An 18890-nucleotide genomic window follows, 5' to 3' on the forward strand; every position below is an offset into this window, starting at 1 on the left:
TTTGTCTCAATGGGTGAGACAAATCTTGTATGAAATTGGTTAGTATGTCTTGAACCTGTTGTTATGGCCGCGATAGTTCGAAGACAAACACTTGTAGATTCTGCTGACATTTTCAGGTTCTTCTCAATCATGAAAATTACGAGCTATATATTGTTTATAACTCAAAATATGCAATATTCTTATGAACCAGTTTGTGTGTCTGAGTACTGTGGAATATTTTTGGGATGCATGTGAATAAGTAATCCTCTTTATTTAACCCATGAAAAGGTTGTATATTATTCAAACGTTCCCACACTCCAGACCTAAGAATCCTGCACCACTTCCTTTTTTGAAACAGGTTTGTTCTTTTCCCATCCCTATCTATAATAGTGTGGAATCTGTTTCCATAGGCTTTGAAGTGTGCATCCCGAATTATAACAACTTGAACTATTTAAAACCTTCGCCATTCGTAAGTGAAAGGTTTTATGGTGGTTAGTGTGGCCTCTCATAGTGATTTGGCATTAATGAAAATTGAATTCAATAATTCAAGGTCTGACATTTTAATTAGATATACAATTAGATTTCTATCTCTGTCTATTGGTGTGACTTGGTGCTTTCAGTAATTTCTCTTTATCCATTACTCTACTGACCTTTCATACATTAATCTTAGTTGTTTTAAATATGTATGTTGTCATATCTCCTATGATATTATAAACTTGAGCTGCTTTTCATTTTTCAAGGTTCTGCTTGTAAGCGCTGCCTAATGTGACAAGATGGCAGAGGCAGACTGGGAGCTGAGTAAGGAGAACGTTCAGCCTTTGAAACAAGGCCGGGATGTGAGTACACTTCAGGATGTGCTTGCACAGCATGAAGGTCTAAGTAATATCAGTATTCAAGAGCAGAAACTGTGAGTAATGTTGTTTTATTTAGTATTTGGTTTTTGATTTTGACAGTAATTTGCTAGGGAGCAGGAAAGAAGGCTGGAGTGGAAGCACTGCATTATTCTAACTTCAGAATAGTTCTAAATATAGGTAGAAGCCATTTTTAAACACTTGTGGAAAACGATTTTCTCAAATGGAGAGCGCTAAGTAGATCGTAGTTCTACCATGCAGATTATGCAAAGTTGTTGTAATTACACTGCTCTTCTTTTCATGTTTTCCCCTGCCTAACTACTCAACATAAAGTTGTTCTCCTTAAAATGCTTTCATCTGAGATGATATCTGGTTAATCTGCATCTAAAGAACCTGCCCTGAAAAATAATGCTCATGGTTTGATAACTGTGACAAGTTCCACAGCAGTCAAGATTCTAAAACAGTCAAAAATCTCTTTAAAACAAGTTACAACAATTGTCCTATCTCCCAATGTTAAAAGACTTTTTTAAAAAAATGTAAAGTTCTAGGTGCTTATGATTAGTATTAGAAATAAACTAGTTTTGATGATTGTGATCTTTCTTTCTTTCACCTGACTTTCCTAGAAAAATGGCTGCTGCCTTACATCATAACTTAATTGTACTAACAATTACTAAGTTGCTTGCAAGCCAATCCAGGTGGCCCTGAAAGCGAGCCGTATAGGGTGGATGTGAATGCGTCTTGCCCATGATGAGAGGGGCTTGCAGACTCTTTTTGATAGGTATCAGCACATAAGTTATGACCTAGATAAGAACTAGCAGTTTTTGTGATCACTTTGCATGTCGTCAGTCAGCAAGGCAGTCGATAGTTTGAAATTAGTTTCACAATTTGCCATGCTGAGATTTGAACTTATGACTGCTAGTTGCAAGTGGGGAAAAAATTGAAGGGTCTAAGCCCGAAACGTCAGCTTTTGTGCTCCTGAGATGCTGCTGGGCCTGCTGTGTTCATCCAGCCTCACGTTTTATTATCTTGGATTCTCCAGCATCTGCAGTTCCCATTATCACTGGAAAAAATTGCATGGTAGCTTTTAGTCAAACGTTCACTTCATATCCACATTCAATAAATCGAGCTATGCAGTCTGCTCTGAAAGTGGAGCATTGTCCATATTTGCTACTTTATTCATCCCATAATCAACCATTTTGTATTGAATCTTCTAATGAGGATAGCTTTGGCAATCTAACCAATCATCTGGATAAGCAACGTCTGATCTAATTGAAAGAACACTGTTTTAAAAAATGGAAAAAGGAAAGTTGTCACCTTAGGGATGAGAGGGCAAGTTTATTACCAAAATACAGTCATAGTAGGAGAAGTCTATTTCTCCTGTTCCATACAAGCAAGAAGCAATAGTAGGCCATGCGACCCCTCTTTTTGAGTTTGTTCTGCCATTCGATTAATATCATGACTAGTCAGGGATATGCAGGAGTATAAAGTTGAGGTTAAAATCAGGTTAATCTTTCACCCCTTTTTTTTTGATAATCACAAACCTATCTATCTCTGACTTTAAAAGATTTCTGCATCCACTGCCTTTTGAAGAAAGGAATTCCAAATGTGCTCAACCATAAATATGTTTTCCTCACCTGTTTTAAATGGGGGAGTGCTTTTTTCCTTTTTTAAAAAACATATAACGCCTAATTCTAGAATCTCCCTCAAGAGGAAACCTAGTTTCTACATCTACCTGGTCAAGTCCTCTCGATCTTTGTTTCAACTAAGTCACCTCTGACCCTTTTAAACTCCAGAGGATACAGGATGAGCTTTCCTTCCTTTTATAAGATAATCGGCTCATTCCAGGTATTAGCCTGATAAACCTCTGAACTCTGCAAAATATATTAACATCCTTCTATAAGTATGGTTACCATTACCGTATATGCAGTCTCATTAATGCCTGTATAACTAAGCGTAACCTCCCCACTCGTGTATTCAATTCTCATTGTAATAAAACTTAAATTTCTATTAATTTTCCTGATTTGCTTCTGTACCCATATGCTAACTTTCTGTTCTAGGACACACTGGATCTGTCTGCATCATAGAAGTTGCAGCTTCTCACCATTTAGGGAATATGCTTTTCTTTCTTTCCAAAATGGAAAATTTCAAACAGAATATTTTACACTTGTCCACATTATACTCCTTGTCAAACAATTGTCCATTCACTTATCTATATACCTTTTTGAAGGGTCCTTATGCCTTTTTCACATCTCACAGTCCTACTATTTTTATATCAGCAAATGTCACCACCAGACTTCCAATCTCTTCACCCAAATAATTTATCTAAATTATAGAAAGTTGAGGCTCCAAAACTTACCTTTGTGGCATACCACTCATGACATCCTGCTGACCTAATAAAGACCCACTATTTCCTACTCTGCTTCCTGTTAGTCAGCCGATCTTCTGTCCATGCCAATGTATTACCCCAGCACTAAAGTTGTTTGTTTATTTTTTTAATTTTCTGATGTAGCACCGTTTTATTAAATGCCTTCTGAAAATCCAATACAGTACATTTATTGGTTTCCCATTTGTCTGCAGCGCTAGTTACTATTTTTAAAGACCTCCAATAAGTTAAACATTATTTCCCTTTGACAAAACCTTACTGGCTGCTTGATTATAGAATTATATATTTAAGGGGCAGCATGATGGCTCAGTGATTAGCACTGCTGCCTCAGTGTCAGGGACCCGGGTTGATTCCGCCCTCGGGCGACTGTCTGTGTGGAGTTTGCACGTTCTCCCTGTGTCTGCAAGGGTTTCCTCTTAAGTGCTCTGGTTTCCCCCCTCAGTCCAAAGATGTGCAGGCTCGGTGAATTAGCCATACTAAATTGCCTGTAGTGTTCAGGGTTTGGTGGGTTGTAGAGAGATGGGATTGGTTTTCTCTCCAAGAAAGCCAGTTCCAACTTCTTCAATCAGCCTCATTTCTCTGGAACTATTCTTGTAAATCACTTTTTTTGCATTCTCTCTAAAGCATTCACATCTTTTCTATAAAGTGGCATCCTCAACTGTATGCAGTACTTAGGCTGAGGTATAAGTGTCTTCTACAAGTTCAACACCACATCCCTGCTCTTGTTCTCTTTACCCCTGTTAATGAAGCTAAGTACAGTAATGCTTTGCTGTCCCCACTTGTCCCGCTACTTTCAATGATCTGTGTGCGTTTGTACCCAGGGCCCTCTGCTCCTGTACCCACTTTGGAATTCTACCCTCTATTTTGTATTGTCTTTCTTCTTCTACCCAAAATGCATCATCATCTCGTTTCTCTGCTTTGAACCTTGCCTGTCACCAAATTCCCACTCCTCCAGCTTGTCGTTGTCCTTTTTTGGAGTTCCACACTATCCTCCTCACGGTTCACAATTGATAATTACTTTGAACTTATCTAAGTGATCCATTTTATAACAACTTTAGTAATACCTTCTAACATTTTCCCTATGACTGATTTTTAGCTAACTGGCCTATATCTTCCTGTTTTCTGCCTCCTTCCCTTCTTGAACAAAGGAATTACATTTGGCTCTCTTCCAACCTAAAGAAGCCTTCCCCAAATGTAATGAGTTTCTGAAAATTGAAATTAAAGCATCGACTATCTCACTAGCTCCTTTTTCAGATCCTAGGATCAAAACCATCAGGACCGAGGAGTATGTCAACTCAGTTCCAATAATTACTTGATGCTAATTCCCTGTTAATCGAAGTCTTCAATTGCTGATTTCTAGGATATTACTGCTTATTTTTCAGAGCAGTTTACATCTTCTGTCATGGATTTAAGCCTGACCCTAAATTTCATGATCAAAGTCCTGCCCTTAACTTTCTAGTTTTGTTTTAGTTTCTTTAATGTTTGCTCTTCATTGTTTTAGATTGCAAAGTACTTACTGTTGTCCACCTGAAGATGTTGACTGACCTGTTTCTATGCTCCCAGCATTTGGTGTATTATCTTTTTATTAGTATTTTGTAATTCCTGCTCAGAGGTTGCAATGATCTATTTGATCATTATTCCTATTCCCTTGGTTGGTTAGATTTCCTTTCATATGATTTCATGCATTCTCACAAGGCAAGTTAGACTTCAAACAGCTGTGTAATTGTGGGATAAAACCAGCCATTGTGTTGAAAGTCCATCTCTATTAGCTGTCACAAATGCAGGCATTCTAGATTTATGATGTAGCTCTGAATTGGAAGCTCCGTGCGTGAAAAGTTGACACTAGAATCTTATCTAAAATTTTTCAAGCAACTATGATGCCGGACTTTAGACACCCTGATCTTGAAACTCCACAACCCACTCAGACGTGGACTGCCTCCGCGACTGCTCCAGGTTTTCATGGTTTAGTTTTCTTTCCTGGAATTCTTAAACTGTACCTACTGGTACAACTAACTTTTTCACAGCTGATTTCACCAAACTATAGATTTTGCCAAGCTGATGCACTGAGCTTTTGCTGCTTGTAGATTTCAAATCCCAATCTCAACTGTTCTGAAGCATTATTTATGAGAAGGCTGGTTTTTTTGCGCCCTAATTCTCTAACACTTGGCTACCTACTGACTCTCAGAGCATGACTGTAGAGTTTTGAAACTATTCTTGATTCCTATCGATTCTTCAAATAGGCAGACGTCTTTTGTGGCCTTTTCAGCCATCCAGGTAAATAGTTCTTTTCTGGGTGGCACTCCATGGTATGTCATCTTCTCCAATTGCCTGTGATCTGGGAACTGGACCGCATGAATTGTTTTTGTTTAGTCTACTAATCTTTACAACCAACCCTATCCTTGCTAAGCAGTATTGAATGTTCCTAATAATTAGGAACAGTCAAATGTGGCATTGCCTTTGAACCACGTGTTATGATATTCATCGAGTACCAGATCCAACAGCAAAAAATGCATTCCTTTTTCTAAAAAAAATTCTTCACGTTCTGTTGACTCTAGGCTAATTCTGAAACAGTTGTCTGTGAACATCCGCCAGTATGCACAAAATATTTTGTTATCTTGGTTCTCTGCATGCAGTTGTTGTGGTAAAAGATATTTAAAATTTATTCCTGTGACAAATGTGTTGCTGGCAAGGCCTGACTGGCCCACTGCAAAGATGGTGTTAATGAACCTTTTCTTGAGCCGTTGCATTCTGTATACCTAGTTTAATCCACCAACAATAAAGAAACAATGACGCATCCTCTAAGTTAGGAAGGCATCTGACTTGGAGGATAACTTGGTATTTTTATGCTCCAGCTATCTCTGTCCTTCCTCAGTAAGAAATTATTCTTCTTGGCTTACTAAGCACATTGTTAATATCATGCAGAGCAATTTATAAAAAAAAAATGGTTGCCTTATAGTTTTCTACATCTGGATTGTCTAACTTGCTTAAATAACATGTTGCTGTATGTGGATGCCTGCCGATGTTTATCTTAGTTAGCAATGTCATTTCATTATAAGTACTCTTCTTTTCCCAGAGCCTTTGAGGCAGAAATCAGATTTTATTCTGGTAATGACCCTCTGGATGTCTGGGACAGGTAAGTGGCTAGATTTTTCAATCCGTTGCTTCACTAGAGAGAATTTGGGGCTTCATGTTATCCTAGAAATTACATTTCCTGTAAGGTCTGTTTTATTTCAACTAGATTTATGTCGCAAAAATAAAATCATAAGTTGATTATCAAATGATTGTGTGTAGCTAGAGAAATGACACAGGAGGGCCACTTCAGTTTTCTGGGCTGATGGGACCAGTTCTGAGACAGGGCAAAGGTATTTAACATAGAGACTTGAACCTTTAATATGGCTGGAACACCAGTGTTTTGAGGAAGTAGAGACTAGGCATCAGGATAAAACCGGAAATCCAGCTGCACCAGAAGTTGAAACAAAGAGCTATAGAATAAAGTGCTTTTGGAAGAATATCTAGGGAGGAAAATACAAGCTAGTTCAAGATGAGTTTAGACAAAATGTATATGAAATGCATTTAGTGTGTTCAGATGAGGCAGTGCTCTAGTGGAATTATCACTAGATCATTTAATCTAGAGACTGAGGTAATGTTCTTGAGACCTGGGTTCAAATCCCTCCATGGTAGATGCTGGAATTTGAGTTCAGTGAAAGATTGGAATTAAAAGTTTAACGGTAACTATGAAACCACTGGTAATTGTCAGGAAAATCATCTGGTTCACTAATTCTCTTTTTTGGAAGAAAACTACTGTCCTTACCTGGTCAGGCCAGGTGACTCCAGACTTTTGACTATCCTCTGGGCAATTAGAGGTGATAAAGTTGACTGAGCCAGCAATGTCTCCACTAGATTAGTAGCTATTTATTTTAAATCTTAAATTGTTTCCCCTTCAAGTGTGGGACCAGTTATGAACAAAAAGTAGCATATTTTCAGTTCTGCATCCACAAGTGTCGAATGTTTTTGCAGCATCCATTTTCCTCAGAAGATCAATGCAGTGTAGTGCTTAAAAAACAAGCGTACTATGTTAAATGAAATTTTAAAATTGAAAAGGAAGTGCTTTTCTTTTTAGAAGCACAAAAATGATGTCTTGCACTCCTGTACGATCTAAGGTCAAAAATGAGACTTCAGTTACAGTTGGGATTGTCCTTGTAGCAACCTCATTTGCAAATAGAGGGATACGACTGGTGACTATAGGCCAGTTAGACAGATTGGTTTTGTGAATGTTTTTGTGCATTAATACAAGTCAGCATTATTTGTGACTTGGGATATTTTGTTGACATAATATTAAAATTGCCATGAATTTGCTAAAGTAAAATATTGTTTAATGAACTAGAGTTCTTTTGAGCTATGACAGAGGATTGTCAAAAGGTTTTTGATAAAGTATCACATTAATTTGTAAAATTTAAATCCCCTTGGACACGTGGTTACAAAGTTAGGTTAGAGGCTGACATCTGTAATGAAAATCCCCTTTTTCAGGGTAGAAGGTGAAAAACAAATGGTGTTTTTCCAGAGGCTCGTCGTAGGATTGGTGTCTTTTTTTGGTTTTAAGTTTTTTTGTTATTTACTTGGCTAGCCAGCACAATTTCTTTTAATTGACTTTTAAGTCCCATACGATAGGACATCTGGTGAAATGTGCAGCCATGTAGCAGATGGTATTTAACAGAAAAATGTCAGATGATTTTTGGGAAGAGTAGGGAAATATACTATGTTTAAACAAGTAAAATTTTAAGAGGTTGAGAAACAGATCTAAGGTTCATATAAGAACATATGAACAGAAGTAAATCATTCAACCTGCTTTTGTGGCTCAGTGGTTAGCACTGCTGCCTCCCAGCACCAGTACCCGGGTCCAATTCCATCCTCTGACAACGTGTGTGTGTGTGTGGCCCCGTGTCCTCCCTCAGTCCAAAGATGTTCAGGTTAGGTAGATTGGCCGTGCTAAATGGTCCAATAGTATCCAAGGTGGGTTAGACAGGGGAAATGTTGTGTTATGACTATAGGGTAATGATGGATGGGTCTGGGTCGGATGCTTTTTATAGTTTTGGTGTGGACTCTGGCCAGGGATTCTGAATTTGATCATAGGTGATCATCTACATCATTGCAACACTACTGCTCTTTTTCCATACTCATTGGTATAATTATTATCTGGAAATTCCTTGAACACTCAATGACATGCCCTCCACAGCCATCTGGTGTAGAAAATTCTGAGGATTCACCACCATCAGAGTGAAGAAATTACTCCTCGTTTCACACGGAATACCTCACTTTTGAGTTCAATAGCCAAGGGGTGTGCATAAATTAAATCTTTGAAGACAGCAGGACCTGTGAAAACTTACTTTTTAAAAAAAAAACTCTTCTCTTTATTAATAGAAATGGAGTACAAAATTCTTTAAAAACCATTTTGGGACTTATCCAGAATATTGTTGAGTTTTTTTTTCACTTTGCTTCATGAATGACTTGAGGCTTTTTAGAAGGTGTTTGTTAGAACTATTCTGGGGATGAGGAACCCCTTCTGGAGTATTACGTCTAGTTCTGGTCACCCTGTTGTAGGCAATATTATTAAGCTGGAGAGAGTTCAGTCGAGATTTACCAAGATGTTGTTCGGGATGGAGAATTTGTGCTATAGGGATAGGCTGGGACATTTTTCACTGCCGCATGGGGGTTGAGGGGTGACCCTGGAGAGGTATAGATAAGGTTAATGGCAGGTGTCTTTTCCCTAGGGTAGGAGATTTCAAAACTATGGGGCATATTTTTCAGGTGAGAGGAGGAAAAATCTTAGACATGAGTGGTGACTTTTTGTTTTTAGTGTGGTTCACATGTCGAATGCACATCCAGAGGAAGTAGTGGAAGCTGGAACACTTTACGTTTAAAAGATTTGAAGAAGTACAGGAATTAGAAATGTTTGGAGAGAGATTGGCCAAGCACAGGCAGGTGTCTTAGTTTTAAGTTGGGATTATAGTGCGCACGGACTGCTTGGACCAAAGGGTCTGTTTTGAGCTGTGTGACTCAATGATTTCTAAAAGAGAATAGAGTGGCTCTGTTGCTCTTAGCAGTGGAAGGTTCATTGAAATCATGTAGGGTTTAGATGCCGTTTTCAGAGGCAGAAGGATCAGTAATCACAACCTGAAAGCAGTGTGCTATCAGCAAAAGGGCCAGAACTGACACAAGGAATTTTTTCCTTCTGTATAATCTGAAAATACGTTGAATTTTGTTTTGGACTTTACACTCCTTCAAGATAAATAACATTAACTAACTCGAGCAAAGTCTGTGTAGGCCAATGGTCTAAATGGAGCTCTAGGATCACTTGTGAACTGCCTTATTCTATGAATTTTTAAATGTACTGTGCAAGTTTTTGCATAGCACTCTAACTCTGTAATCCACAAAGTGCGGTTAGCTGAAATGTCTGTTCAAGTGCTTAAGTTTTTCTAGTGCTTTTATTGGATTTGTTTGTTTTCAACAGATATATCAAATGGACCGAACAGATGTTTCCACAAGGTGGAACAGATAGTAATCATTTAGCTCTACTGGAAAGGGCTTTGAAACTCTTCCTGAAGGATGATCGATATTACAGTGATCTGCGGTACCTTGGTCATTGGTTAAAGTTTGTAAGTGTACTTTTTGTTTAATGAATCTTAGATGATCATTGCAGTCTTGAGTCGTCTTCATTTGCCTATTTGTAATATGTTAGTATTTAATTAACCAATTTTATTCAACTTTGAGGTTTTTTAATATGGAAAACTATTTCTTAAATTTCTCATACTGGTTTTGCCTCATGGTGGTATTATTTCTGTGCTAAGTTATGACAGAAACCACCAATGTTCCAGTAGTTGTCTAAATGACTTGAGATTACACAATAAATTTTATTATTGCAATATTAATGAAAAAAATCAATCAGGTTCCTGTTGTTCACTGTTTAATGTAGAGGATGTGCGCCAGTTCTGATCCACCATCTTGCTTCTCTCTCGTAACCATTGGCTGCTTGTTCACCTTTTCCTTCAGCCACTGTGGTACCTTCCCTAAAGTTGGTTAAATCCTCTGTTTTATCCTAAATAAAACAATATCTTCAATTATAAATATTAAAATAAAAGAACTGGGCAGGCTATCAAATACCAAGGCTACATTGTTGAAATGGGGAGAGTATTTGTAAATAAGAATTTTTGTAAAATTGCTAGCCTCACTTCTACTTTATAGTTTAGCTTGCAGGGATCAGAAGTATCAAAAACTCTGCACATTTCCTGTCTATAAAAATGAGCTTCCAATTGTCTGCTACTTCAACATGCCATGTTTCCGTTCCAACATTTTCTGTTTCAGGCTTGCTATGGTGTTCCAGCAAGCCTTGGTGCATGTACTCAGCCACACTCAGGTCCCATCATAGTGTAGGTTATTTTCAACAATTCTCAATTCCCTTGTTTTAACATGACATTGTTTGATTTCAGCACAGCCCAATCCATTTCCTTCCTGTTCTCAGTGCTCTCTCACATTTTAGCTTCTGTTCTGTCATGGGCTACTTTTTCACAATCTCCTCATCTGCCTACTCCTTTATAATCTCTATCACCTATTGGCTCACTTCTCATCGCCAACATCCACAACCTTCCCTCCCCACCCCACTACCATCACCTCATCTCCGGCATAAATAAAATAAATAAAACTTTTCTTAGTGGCTATTAGTTCAGATGAAGAGTCATCAGTCTCAATGTTAACTTTGCTTTCTTCACACAGATACTGCCAGACTTGCTGAGTTTCACTAGCAGCTTCTGTTTTGAATTGAAAGCCCTACATTGCCTATTCAAACAAATGGTTGACTTGTTAATTCACTGTCTCGTAGATGAGTTTCCAATACAAAATTGCTAAAATCCTTTCCTCTTTCTCTCAACATTAATCGCTTCCAGGTTGACTACTGTACTGACCCACTAGAAATGTTTGACTTCTTAAAGAGCAAAGGAATTGGTGTATCACATGCTGCTCTTTATGTTGCTTGGGCTGAACGGTTTGAACTTCTGGGGAACAACAAAAAGGCAGAAACTATCTTGCAAGAAGGCATTCAGCTCAATGCTGAACCAGTGGAAAAACTTCAGCACCATCTGAGGTAACTACTATCCGTGAGAAGTCTAAGAAGGGTGTATTTTATTTTTGTTACCATTTTGGCAGAATTGCTGGCTAAAAGATTGAATGAATAAAATTGCCTGTTATTTTAAAAGTTAGATATTGAATATGGTATCTGGATTGAGATCTGTAAGACTGTTTGTTTGCCCTGAAACCCCACGAGGTATATTTGCTGCCCAAGCAGTCATAGTCCCATGATTTTTTTTCCGAAATGTTTTTAAGTTACTAGTGACATGGGTAATCAAACACCATATTTATATTTTTTTAAAAACTGCCCTTTTCATAGCCCTCAACTTGGATTTTTTAAAAAATCTGTTTTGGATGTTGATTGATCACTACTCTATTCCCACTTGCTGCCCCTGTTACCATCCTCTGAACACTTGAGACTCCACTGATTCACCCACTGTCCCTTTTCCTGCTGGATTGCCCAAGCAGTGCAGTGAACAGGGGCAAAAACAGTGACCTCAGTAGCAGCAACTTTCTGTTCCAGTGGTGGCAGGAGATGCTCAACAGATGAAGTAGCATTTGGGGCAAGAGAGACTATTTAGTGATTTATCAGAAATGGAAAATACTTAGATGTGATTGGCTTTAAGCAAATGAGGGGAAAGGTGAGGAAAATATCCAAAGTAATTCAATTGGAAGGCAGGAGAGGTTAAATGATTGACTATGGTATATCAATTCAGACCAGTGATCCAATCAGTCATTCTTTTATGTATCTAGTTTCCAAGGTCAAGTATATGAATTATCCATCATCTAAATCAGGAAGTATCAGCTAGTGCATGGGCTTCTATAACTGTACAGAAGGACACTCCCTGCTATGGTCATCAAAGGCTGTTGTAATCGGTACATTATATTTTTATTCTCAGGCACTTTCAATCCCGGGTATTTAAACAGGTTGTGGCCTCCATAGCTGAAGGAACAAATGAAGACTCATTTCCTGAGCCAACTCAACAACAAAGAACTAGTCTTGGTGATCTGAAACGGCGTGGACAAAAGAAAGCCATGGCACCTGTCAAGAGGGTTGGCAGTGCAATGAGATGTAAGACAGTTTCTGACTTTGTCCCATGCCCTCCCCCTCCTTGTTTTCACTACGGAGAAGAAACAAAGGGTAGATGTCAAAGTTGAAGAAAAAAAAAATCACAGGGTGCCTAATCTCTATGTAATTAGATTATAATTTCTGAAATTAATGTCTACGTCTTATCCATAGCCATGGTATCATTCCTAAAGTGTGGTGCCCTGAGCTAGACACTATTCCACTGAGATTCCATCAGCAATCAGTTAAGATTTGCCTTCATTTCCTTCCTTCAGTCTCTTTACACATTTCCTTGCTCTGTCCTCTTCTGATGCACTGAGTTTAAATTGTGTTGGAGAAACGGTTTTCTTGTTGCATTTAAGTTCTAACTAAATTTAGTAATGAGGATGTATTGATTACGGAGGGTGGTTTTTTTGTGTTTTTCTGTTAAAGCCTTCCCCACAACCCGGTATTTATTTATGGATGACTGATGTTTTTTTTTGGTTTTAGCACTAAACCAAGGTCTTGGCCAGTATGTGGCTCCTGTTCAGGAGCAGAGTGGTACCTTTGAAGTGTTCAATGAAAATCGATTGGACACCCAACCCGGAGAACAACTGAGATCAACAGAGAAGCAGTGGTCTACACTTCCTTCAACTTCTGCTAAAGAGAATGAAATTGTCCCAGGACCCTGGAATACATCTGGAATGCGGGTCAGTGGAATAGGATGTTTTAAAACTAATTATAGTGAAATTTACCATCCCAAATAGGTGTGGAAAGGAGGCCTAAAATTGAGAGACTATGAGGGGTGCTGAATTATTTTCCCTACCCCCTCTCCTGGGGTTTACCAGCTTGGGTGAGGTATTAGTGACCTGTCTGTACTGTGACTTACTGGTTCAGCTGATATTTAATTAATGAAAGCATATCCATTGTGTTGTCCTAGCAGCCTTGTTTGTGCTTGGTGCTGGGGGTGTCCATCCTTTAGTCCCCAACCTCATTTGCCAACTGTCATCTTTCTCCAAAGGCCGCCATCTTTCAGGCCTAGGTATGACTTCAGTGAAGGCGATTAATCCTGGTTCTCTTCTGAGACTAGAGTTGTTGGCCACTTTATTAGCCATGTGGCTGCAGGCAAATTCCTGCTGTCAAATCAGCTGAGCTCTGGTGTATTTTGATACCATAATTAGAAGATTGAGTTGTAGTCCCACCTCAGGACCTTTTTAGGTACAAAGTTGCAGTTAATGCTGCACTATTATATCTTTGGATATAATGCTAAACCAAAACTCCATTTGTTTGTTCAGAGCAATGTTTACACTGAACAAACACACCCAGACCCTTTAGTTGAAGTATATCGTAGAGTTTACCTAAGGTTTCACCATCCACCTCTCTCAACCAACCCCATCTAAACTAACACTTCATTTATCTTGTTGCTGTTTGTGAACCTTCCTATACTTATAGTGGCTACTATATTTCTCTGCATAATATGTTGTACTTTGCCATATATCAAGACATATTGTACTATGAAAAAGCAAGAGTCAATTGCAGTTTCACTTGGAGATAGTAAGAACTGCCAATGTTGGAGTTCGAGATAATGGTGTCCATTTCCAAAGAAGGATCCCAACCTGAAACATCAACTTTCCTGCTCCTCTGCTGCCTGGTCTGCTGTGCTCGTCCAGCTCCACACTGTGTTAACTCAATTGCAGCTGACTTAATTGATGAAATGGGAGGCAAATTTGAGTCAAACAGGAATATTTGGCATATATGATCTAATTGTGGATATGTCAGAAAACAAATGGATTGTTGCAGTATCACCAGAAGCAAAATTGAAAGTAAATAAAGCACGTGCCAATAGTTAAGTTCCCTTACTAATAAAGAAATTGTAATTAATTATCAATTTTATTTTAAAGCACCAAGTGTTTGAAAATGATCTGTTTATTGTGCAAAGTTACTTTGAGCTTTTGTCCAACTTGTTTTCTTTTGAGTTTTGTCAAAAGTTAAACATTAAGGGCCTGTTTTCATGTGGTGAATTTTGTCCCTCACTGTCTCCTGTGTGGAAGACAATTGCAATTTATCAACAACTAGAAAACCCTTCCAGTCTTTCAATTGGAAAGCCTTGTATCTAACTTCTAAATTGGTTTCCAAATGGGTGTTGTAATGCCAGATGAGACTTTGGGCTTGAGCTCTGCAGCAATGGTTTCTGTGAAGATCAGTCTGTATATTTATTGCAATGAGGCTCCCTTAAATCCTCTCTTTTTTTCCTAAAGTTGTGTGAATGATATAGACAGAACTAGGCAGATTCTGAATGGTGAAATCAATAACTTTAGTGATAATTTATCTCAAGGCTAAGGAGGTTTATAGATGATGTATTGTCTGCCTGTCTGGGTAATGAACACTGAAGTGGTTGATATGTCTGGAGACAATCCCATTATAAGCTTATTTGTTGGGAAAGCAAACATTTGGTGAACTTTCTCCTCCTGGTTTTTATTTATTGCTATAATCACAATCCCCTTTTCTCCCCCTTCTTAAATTAGATATAATCGTTTTGTCAACAATGTTACTTGGTTTTACAACTTGTATAGCTGTTGCTCCTGAACCAGCTTGTACAAAGATACTTAGTTAACTGAAAGACCACTTAGTTTATCAATTTGATTTTATTTCATTTATCAGGTGCATCGGCATTCCAATATACCTGCAGTTCCCTTTTCTACAATCCCGTCAGCCAAGAAACCTGACTTCAAGCTTTATGAGGAGGAGTCTTCACATGAAGAGACTATGTACGTATAAAATTTAGTGACTGTTATTTGGATTGTGTTTCTTTTGACATGTGTTAAACCATCTCCAAATATCTACTGGAAAAGAAGTGTCACTAGTGTATGGAAAGTCATAGTGAAACAAGTAGCCATTCGCTGGGTGTGGATTGCTGACCTTGATTTGGGAAGAGAGGGCTGCATCCGAAGTTCCATCACGTCATTATTTTGTTTCTCCTTTCAACTGTGGTTGCTTCATTTTCTTAAGGTTGGGGATGCTCAACCAAAGTTTCCTTATTTTGAAAACTAATTTACAGTTGATCTTGGCTAACCCTAACCTTAACCAATACAATTGTTGAAACTTTTAATATTTTTTCCAATCCTACTCCTTTAATTTTGATACAGTAGGAGCAGAAAGTTGGATCAGGTTTTCTGTTCCAGACAATAGTTGGAATACAGAGTTTTGCAACAACCAAGAGTGAGAATCCAGAAGGCTGTGTTGCATTTTCAGTGCCAGGGTTTGGGACACTTTTTTTCCTCTGTGGGCTGGAGAGAGACTTGCAGTGGGAGGTGAAGGATTTTTTTGGTGGCCTATGTAGGTATCAGTGGCAAATGTGTGACTACGCAGGAGATTCTACTTGGCGTCTGATCAGCTAGGGGCTAAATTTAAAAAGCAAAACCTCAAAGATAGTACTTTCTAGATCATTACATGAACCATAAGCAAATTGGCATAGGGTGTATAAGATTACAGAATTGAACATGTGGCTTAAAGTCAGTATGGGAGAAATGGGTTTTGATTCATGAAAGTACTGGCATCAGCACCTGCAGAAAGTGGAAGCTGTACTGTTAAAATCCTATCCACCTGACCCCTCATGGGCCCAGTGTTCTTGCAAATCGTAAAAGTAGGATGGTAAGGAGGACACTAAGTTAAATGAGAGTGAGGGACGATGTGCAAAATTCAAGCGAATAGAAAAGGCCAATAAGGGAGTATTAAATAATTTATAGTGTGACATGGACGAATTTAAGACTGCACCAGCAGATTGAGTTGGAGGTTGCCAAAGCAGTAGAAAGACAGGACTAAAGGCTGTACCTGAATGAATTGGGCATTCAAAACAAAACAGATAAATTGACAGTTCAAAGTTTAAAGTTAGTGTAAAATGACATCAGTCCACAAAATTGACCTGGTTCCTAAAGATAAAGATGTAGAGTCCATTTGTAAAGAGATGAAAAGCAATGAAAAGAAGAAATCATTTTTGGATTACCAGGATGTCACGTGAATGTGACGGGGGTGGGGGGGGGGGGGGGGAGGAGTTTATGGGAAAGCTGCATGAATAATCATAGTTAATTTCTTATTTTACATCTAAATTAGACAAATCAGATTGGAATATGTAGCCTGGAAATTGTGTTCAGATTCTTTGGACCAGTTGCTTGAAGTATAGATTAGAGACACAGGATTAATTAATTTTATTGTAAACGTGCCTCTAAGTCATACTGATTGAATCATATTACAATCTTGCTTTCACATTGAGAAAAAGAAAAGTGGGTCTGAGATTAAATGTTTTCTGCTTGAATATGACAGCTATGAATGAATAAGAACAGAGCTAGCTAAAGTGATCTGGGAAATTAGGCTAAGGCTTGTAACGATTACATCTTGAATTAGGAAGAGAGGGGTGCATCTGAAATTCCGTCACGACTATTATGTTGGTTTCCCCTTTTTTAACTTGAGTTGCTCCATTTTCTTAATGTTTGGGATGCTCAATCAACGTTAGCTTTCAAAATAAGGAAATTTATAGTTTATCTTGGCTAACAAAACAGTTTTGAAACCTTTATCATTTACAGACACTGAAGGAAATTTTTCACAATACTCAAATGATGCATTCCTTTGAGTGAAAGGCTCTAGGGTAAGGACTTTTTGTGTGGCTGAGATCAGTACAGACTGTGTAAAATTGGAAGAAATAGCAATTAGTGGCACGTTAATATTCTGTCCAAATATAAAGTCGCATCTTTTTTTTATAATAGCTAGCTAGAAACTTAAAACTAATATATTTTATAGAACTTTAAAAGGGAAAAGATTAAAGTGAATTGGCTTTCCTCTTCAAAGGCGATGGGTAAAAGCGAATAAATTGAATAAGTATTTTCAGTCTTGACTATAGTTTCCTACTTCCAAAAAGGAGGATGTTATAACCTTTAATTTTGCAGTCAGCAGCATTATGAAATGATTTATTATAACATTTTGATAACATGTCAATCAACCAGCATCCTCTATAATCGTACTTAAGGAATTAACAATTTTTAAAAATAAATGTTTTGTGAAAGCTTTTCATCTTGCCCTCATCAGGCCAAATTGGGAATTCTAAATTCCAAAACATCTCTAATTTTACCACGAGGATAGCAGGTGTTGATGGTTAACAAATTGACTCTGCAATGGTGTGCTTCCCCCAGTAGTTTAAATGCACAAGGCCTGATTATGTTCTGAATGTCATTTGTCGAGAATAAGACCCTGTTAATGAATGATGTTGTTTCTAGCAAGTGTGAATGAGCCACATTATGAGCTCAATTATTTGTTTAATTAGTTACTATAAGCACACCCAGGTTTGTTAAGCAAGTGCTGCTAATCATGGAATACATTGAATGACAGGTGTTTTGTCTTAAGTTTTGCAAGTGCAGACTGGTTGAGTGTGCTCTGTACTCTGCCGATCACACACAATGGAAGGAGCGTTTGATTCAATTAGCTGGCTGCTGGGGCACACCACTGTTACTTGGCAACACTTCAGCACTCATTTGTCCAAAAGACATGACCTCCATACAATTGAGCCTTTCTGTACAAATTGCTAAAACCCTTTTCTTTGACTATTAATTATTGAATAGAAATTTTGGGTTGTTTTGTTTGCTGTGAGGGCAAAATGATAGGCTTTTACAACATACTGAAAAGAAAGTAACTTGTTATAACTTCTTTTGGTTTCACCTGGCTCTGCAGTTATTTCCACTTCAATATAAATCTGCAGTCTACAAATCAGCTAGAATCTGTTTTATTTAATATTGGGATTGTTGTACCACTCTGGGATATGGACCATTCAACAAAGCATGCATTTTGCAAGGGTATGGTATGTTTATAAAGTTTTTGTTTTAAAAGTAACTTCTAAAAAGATTTGTTTAAAAATCAATTATATTCCCAAAGAGTTGAAATCCAAATTTTGGCGCAGTCAATCCCCTTAACCAAAGGGTTCCATTCTTGAATGCATTTGCCAGCCAATTTATACGCAGGACAGTATAAAGTAGCCATTTGTATGTTCAGGAGATATTAGCGTGTCCAATCTTTGTAGTTATACCTGTGTGGGATAGTTTTGTAAGTTGGATGTTTGTAATTCGGCAACTCCTGTATAATAATTCCATTGTGTTGCAGGACACCTCGTAAAATTGAGCCTTTGTTTCAACCAGTGTTGAGTGCTCGGAAACCCAGTAAAGAATTGAATCCATTGATTAGAGTACAGGTTCAAAATTGCAATGAAAATAAGGAAGTATCTATGTATTCAAAAGACAAGATCTACGCTGGACTGCGCGAGTTCTCTTTTGAAGAACTCCGAGCGGAAGAATTCAAAAAGAAATACAAAGCGCACATTAAAGGTACAGTTGTTTTGACGGCCTTAATTGCCAATTTGCTGACCACATGGGGGGGAAAAAAAACTAGCATTATATAGTAGTTTTTACACCCTTGACAACCAGTTAATATAAGGCCCCACAAGAGCAATGAAATACAAAATCAGATACCATGT

At 38.0% G+C, this 18890-nt stretch overlaps 1 protein-coding gene across 1 annotated transcript in view; it reads left to right on the top strand.

Moving 5' to 3' along the window:
• Positions 1–18890, top strand: part of bub1bb (BUB1 mitotic checkpoint serine/threonine kinase Bb) — a 75009-nt gene that overhangs the window by 9402 nt on the left and 46717 nt on the right. The window contains exons 2-9 of the mRNA XM_048537000.2: positions 720–886; positions 6287–6346; positions 9722–9866; positions 11151–11347; positions 12231–12403; positions 12887–13086; positions 15038–15144; positions 18521–18741. Of these exons, the coding sequence (XP_048392957.2) occupies positions 753–886; positions 6287–6346; positions 9722–9866; positions 11151–11347; positions 12231–12403; positions 12887–13086; positions 15038–15144; positions 18521–18741 (1237 nt within the window). The 5' untranslated portion in view covers positions 720–752. The remainder of the gene's footprint in view (positions 1–719; positions 887–6286; positions 6347–9721; positions 9867–11150; positions 11348–12230; positions 12404–12886; positions 13087–15037; positions 15145–18520; positions 18742–18890) is intronic.

The sequence above is a fragment of the Stegostoma tigrinum genome, chromosome 10, assembly GCF_030684315.1.
Source record: "Stegostoma tigrinum isolate sSteTig4 chromosome 10, sSteTig4.hap1, whole genome shotgun sequence".
In the NCBI taxonomy this organism is placed as follows: Eukaryota; Metazoa; Chordata; class Chondrichthyes; order Orectolobiformes; family Stegostomatidae; genus Stegostoma; species Stegostoma tigrinum.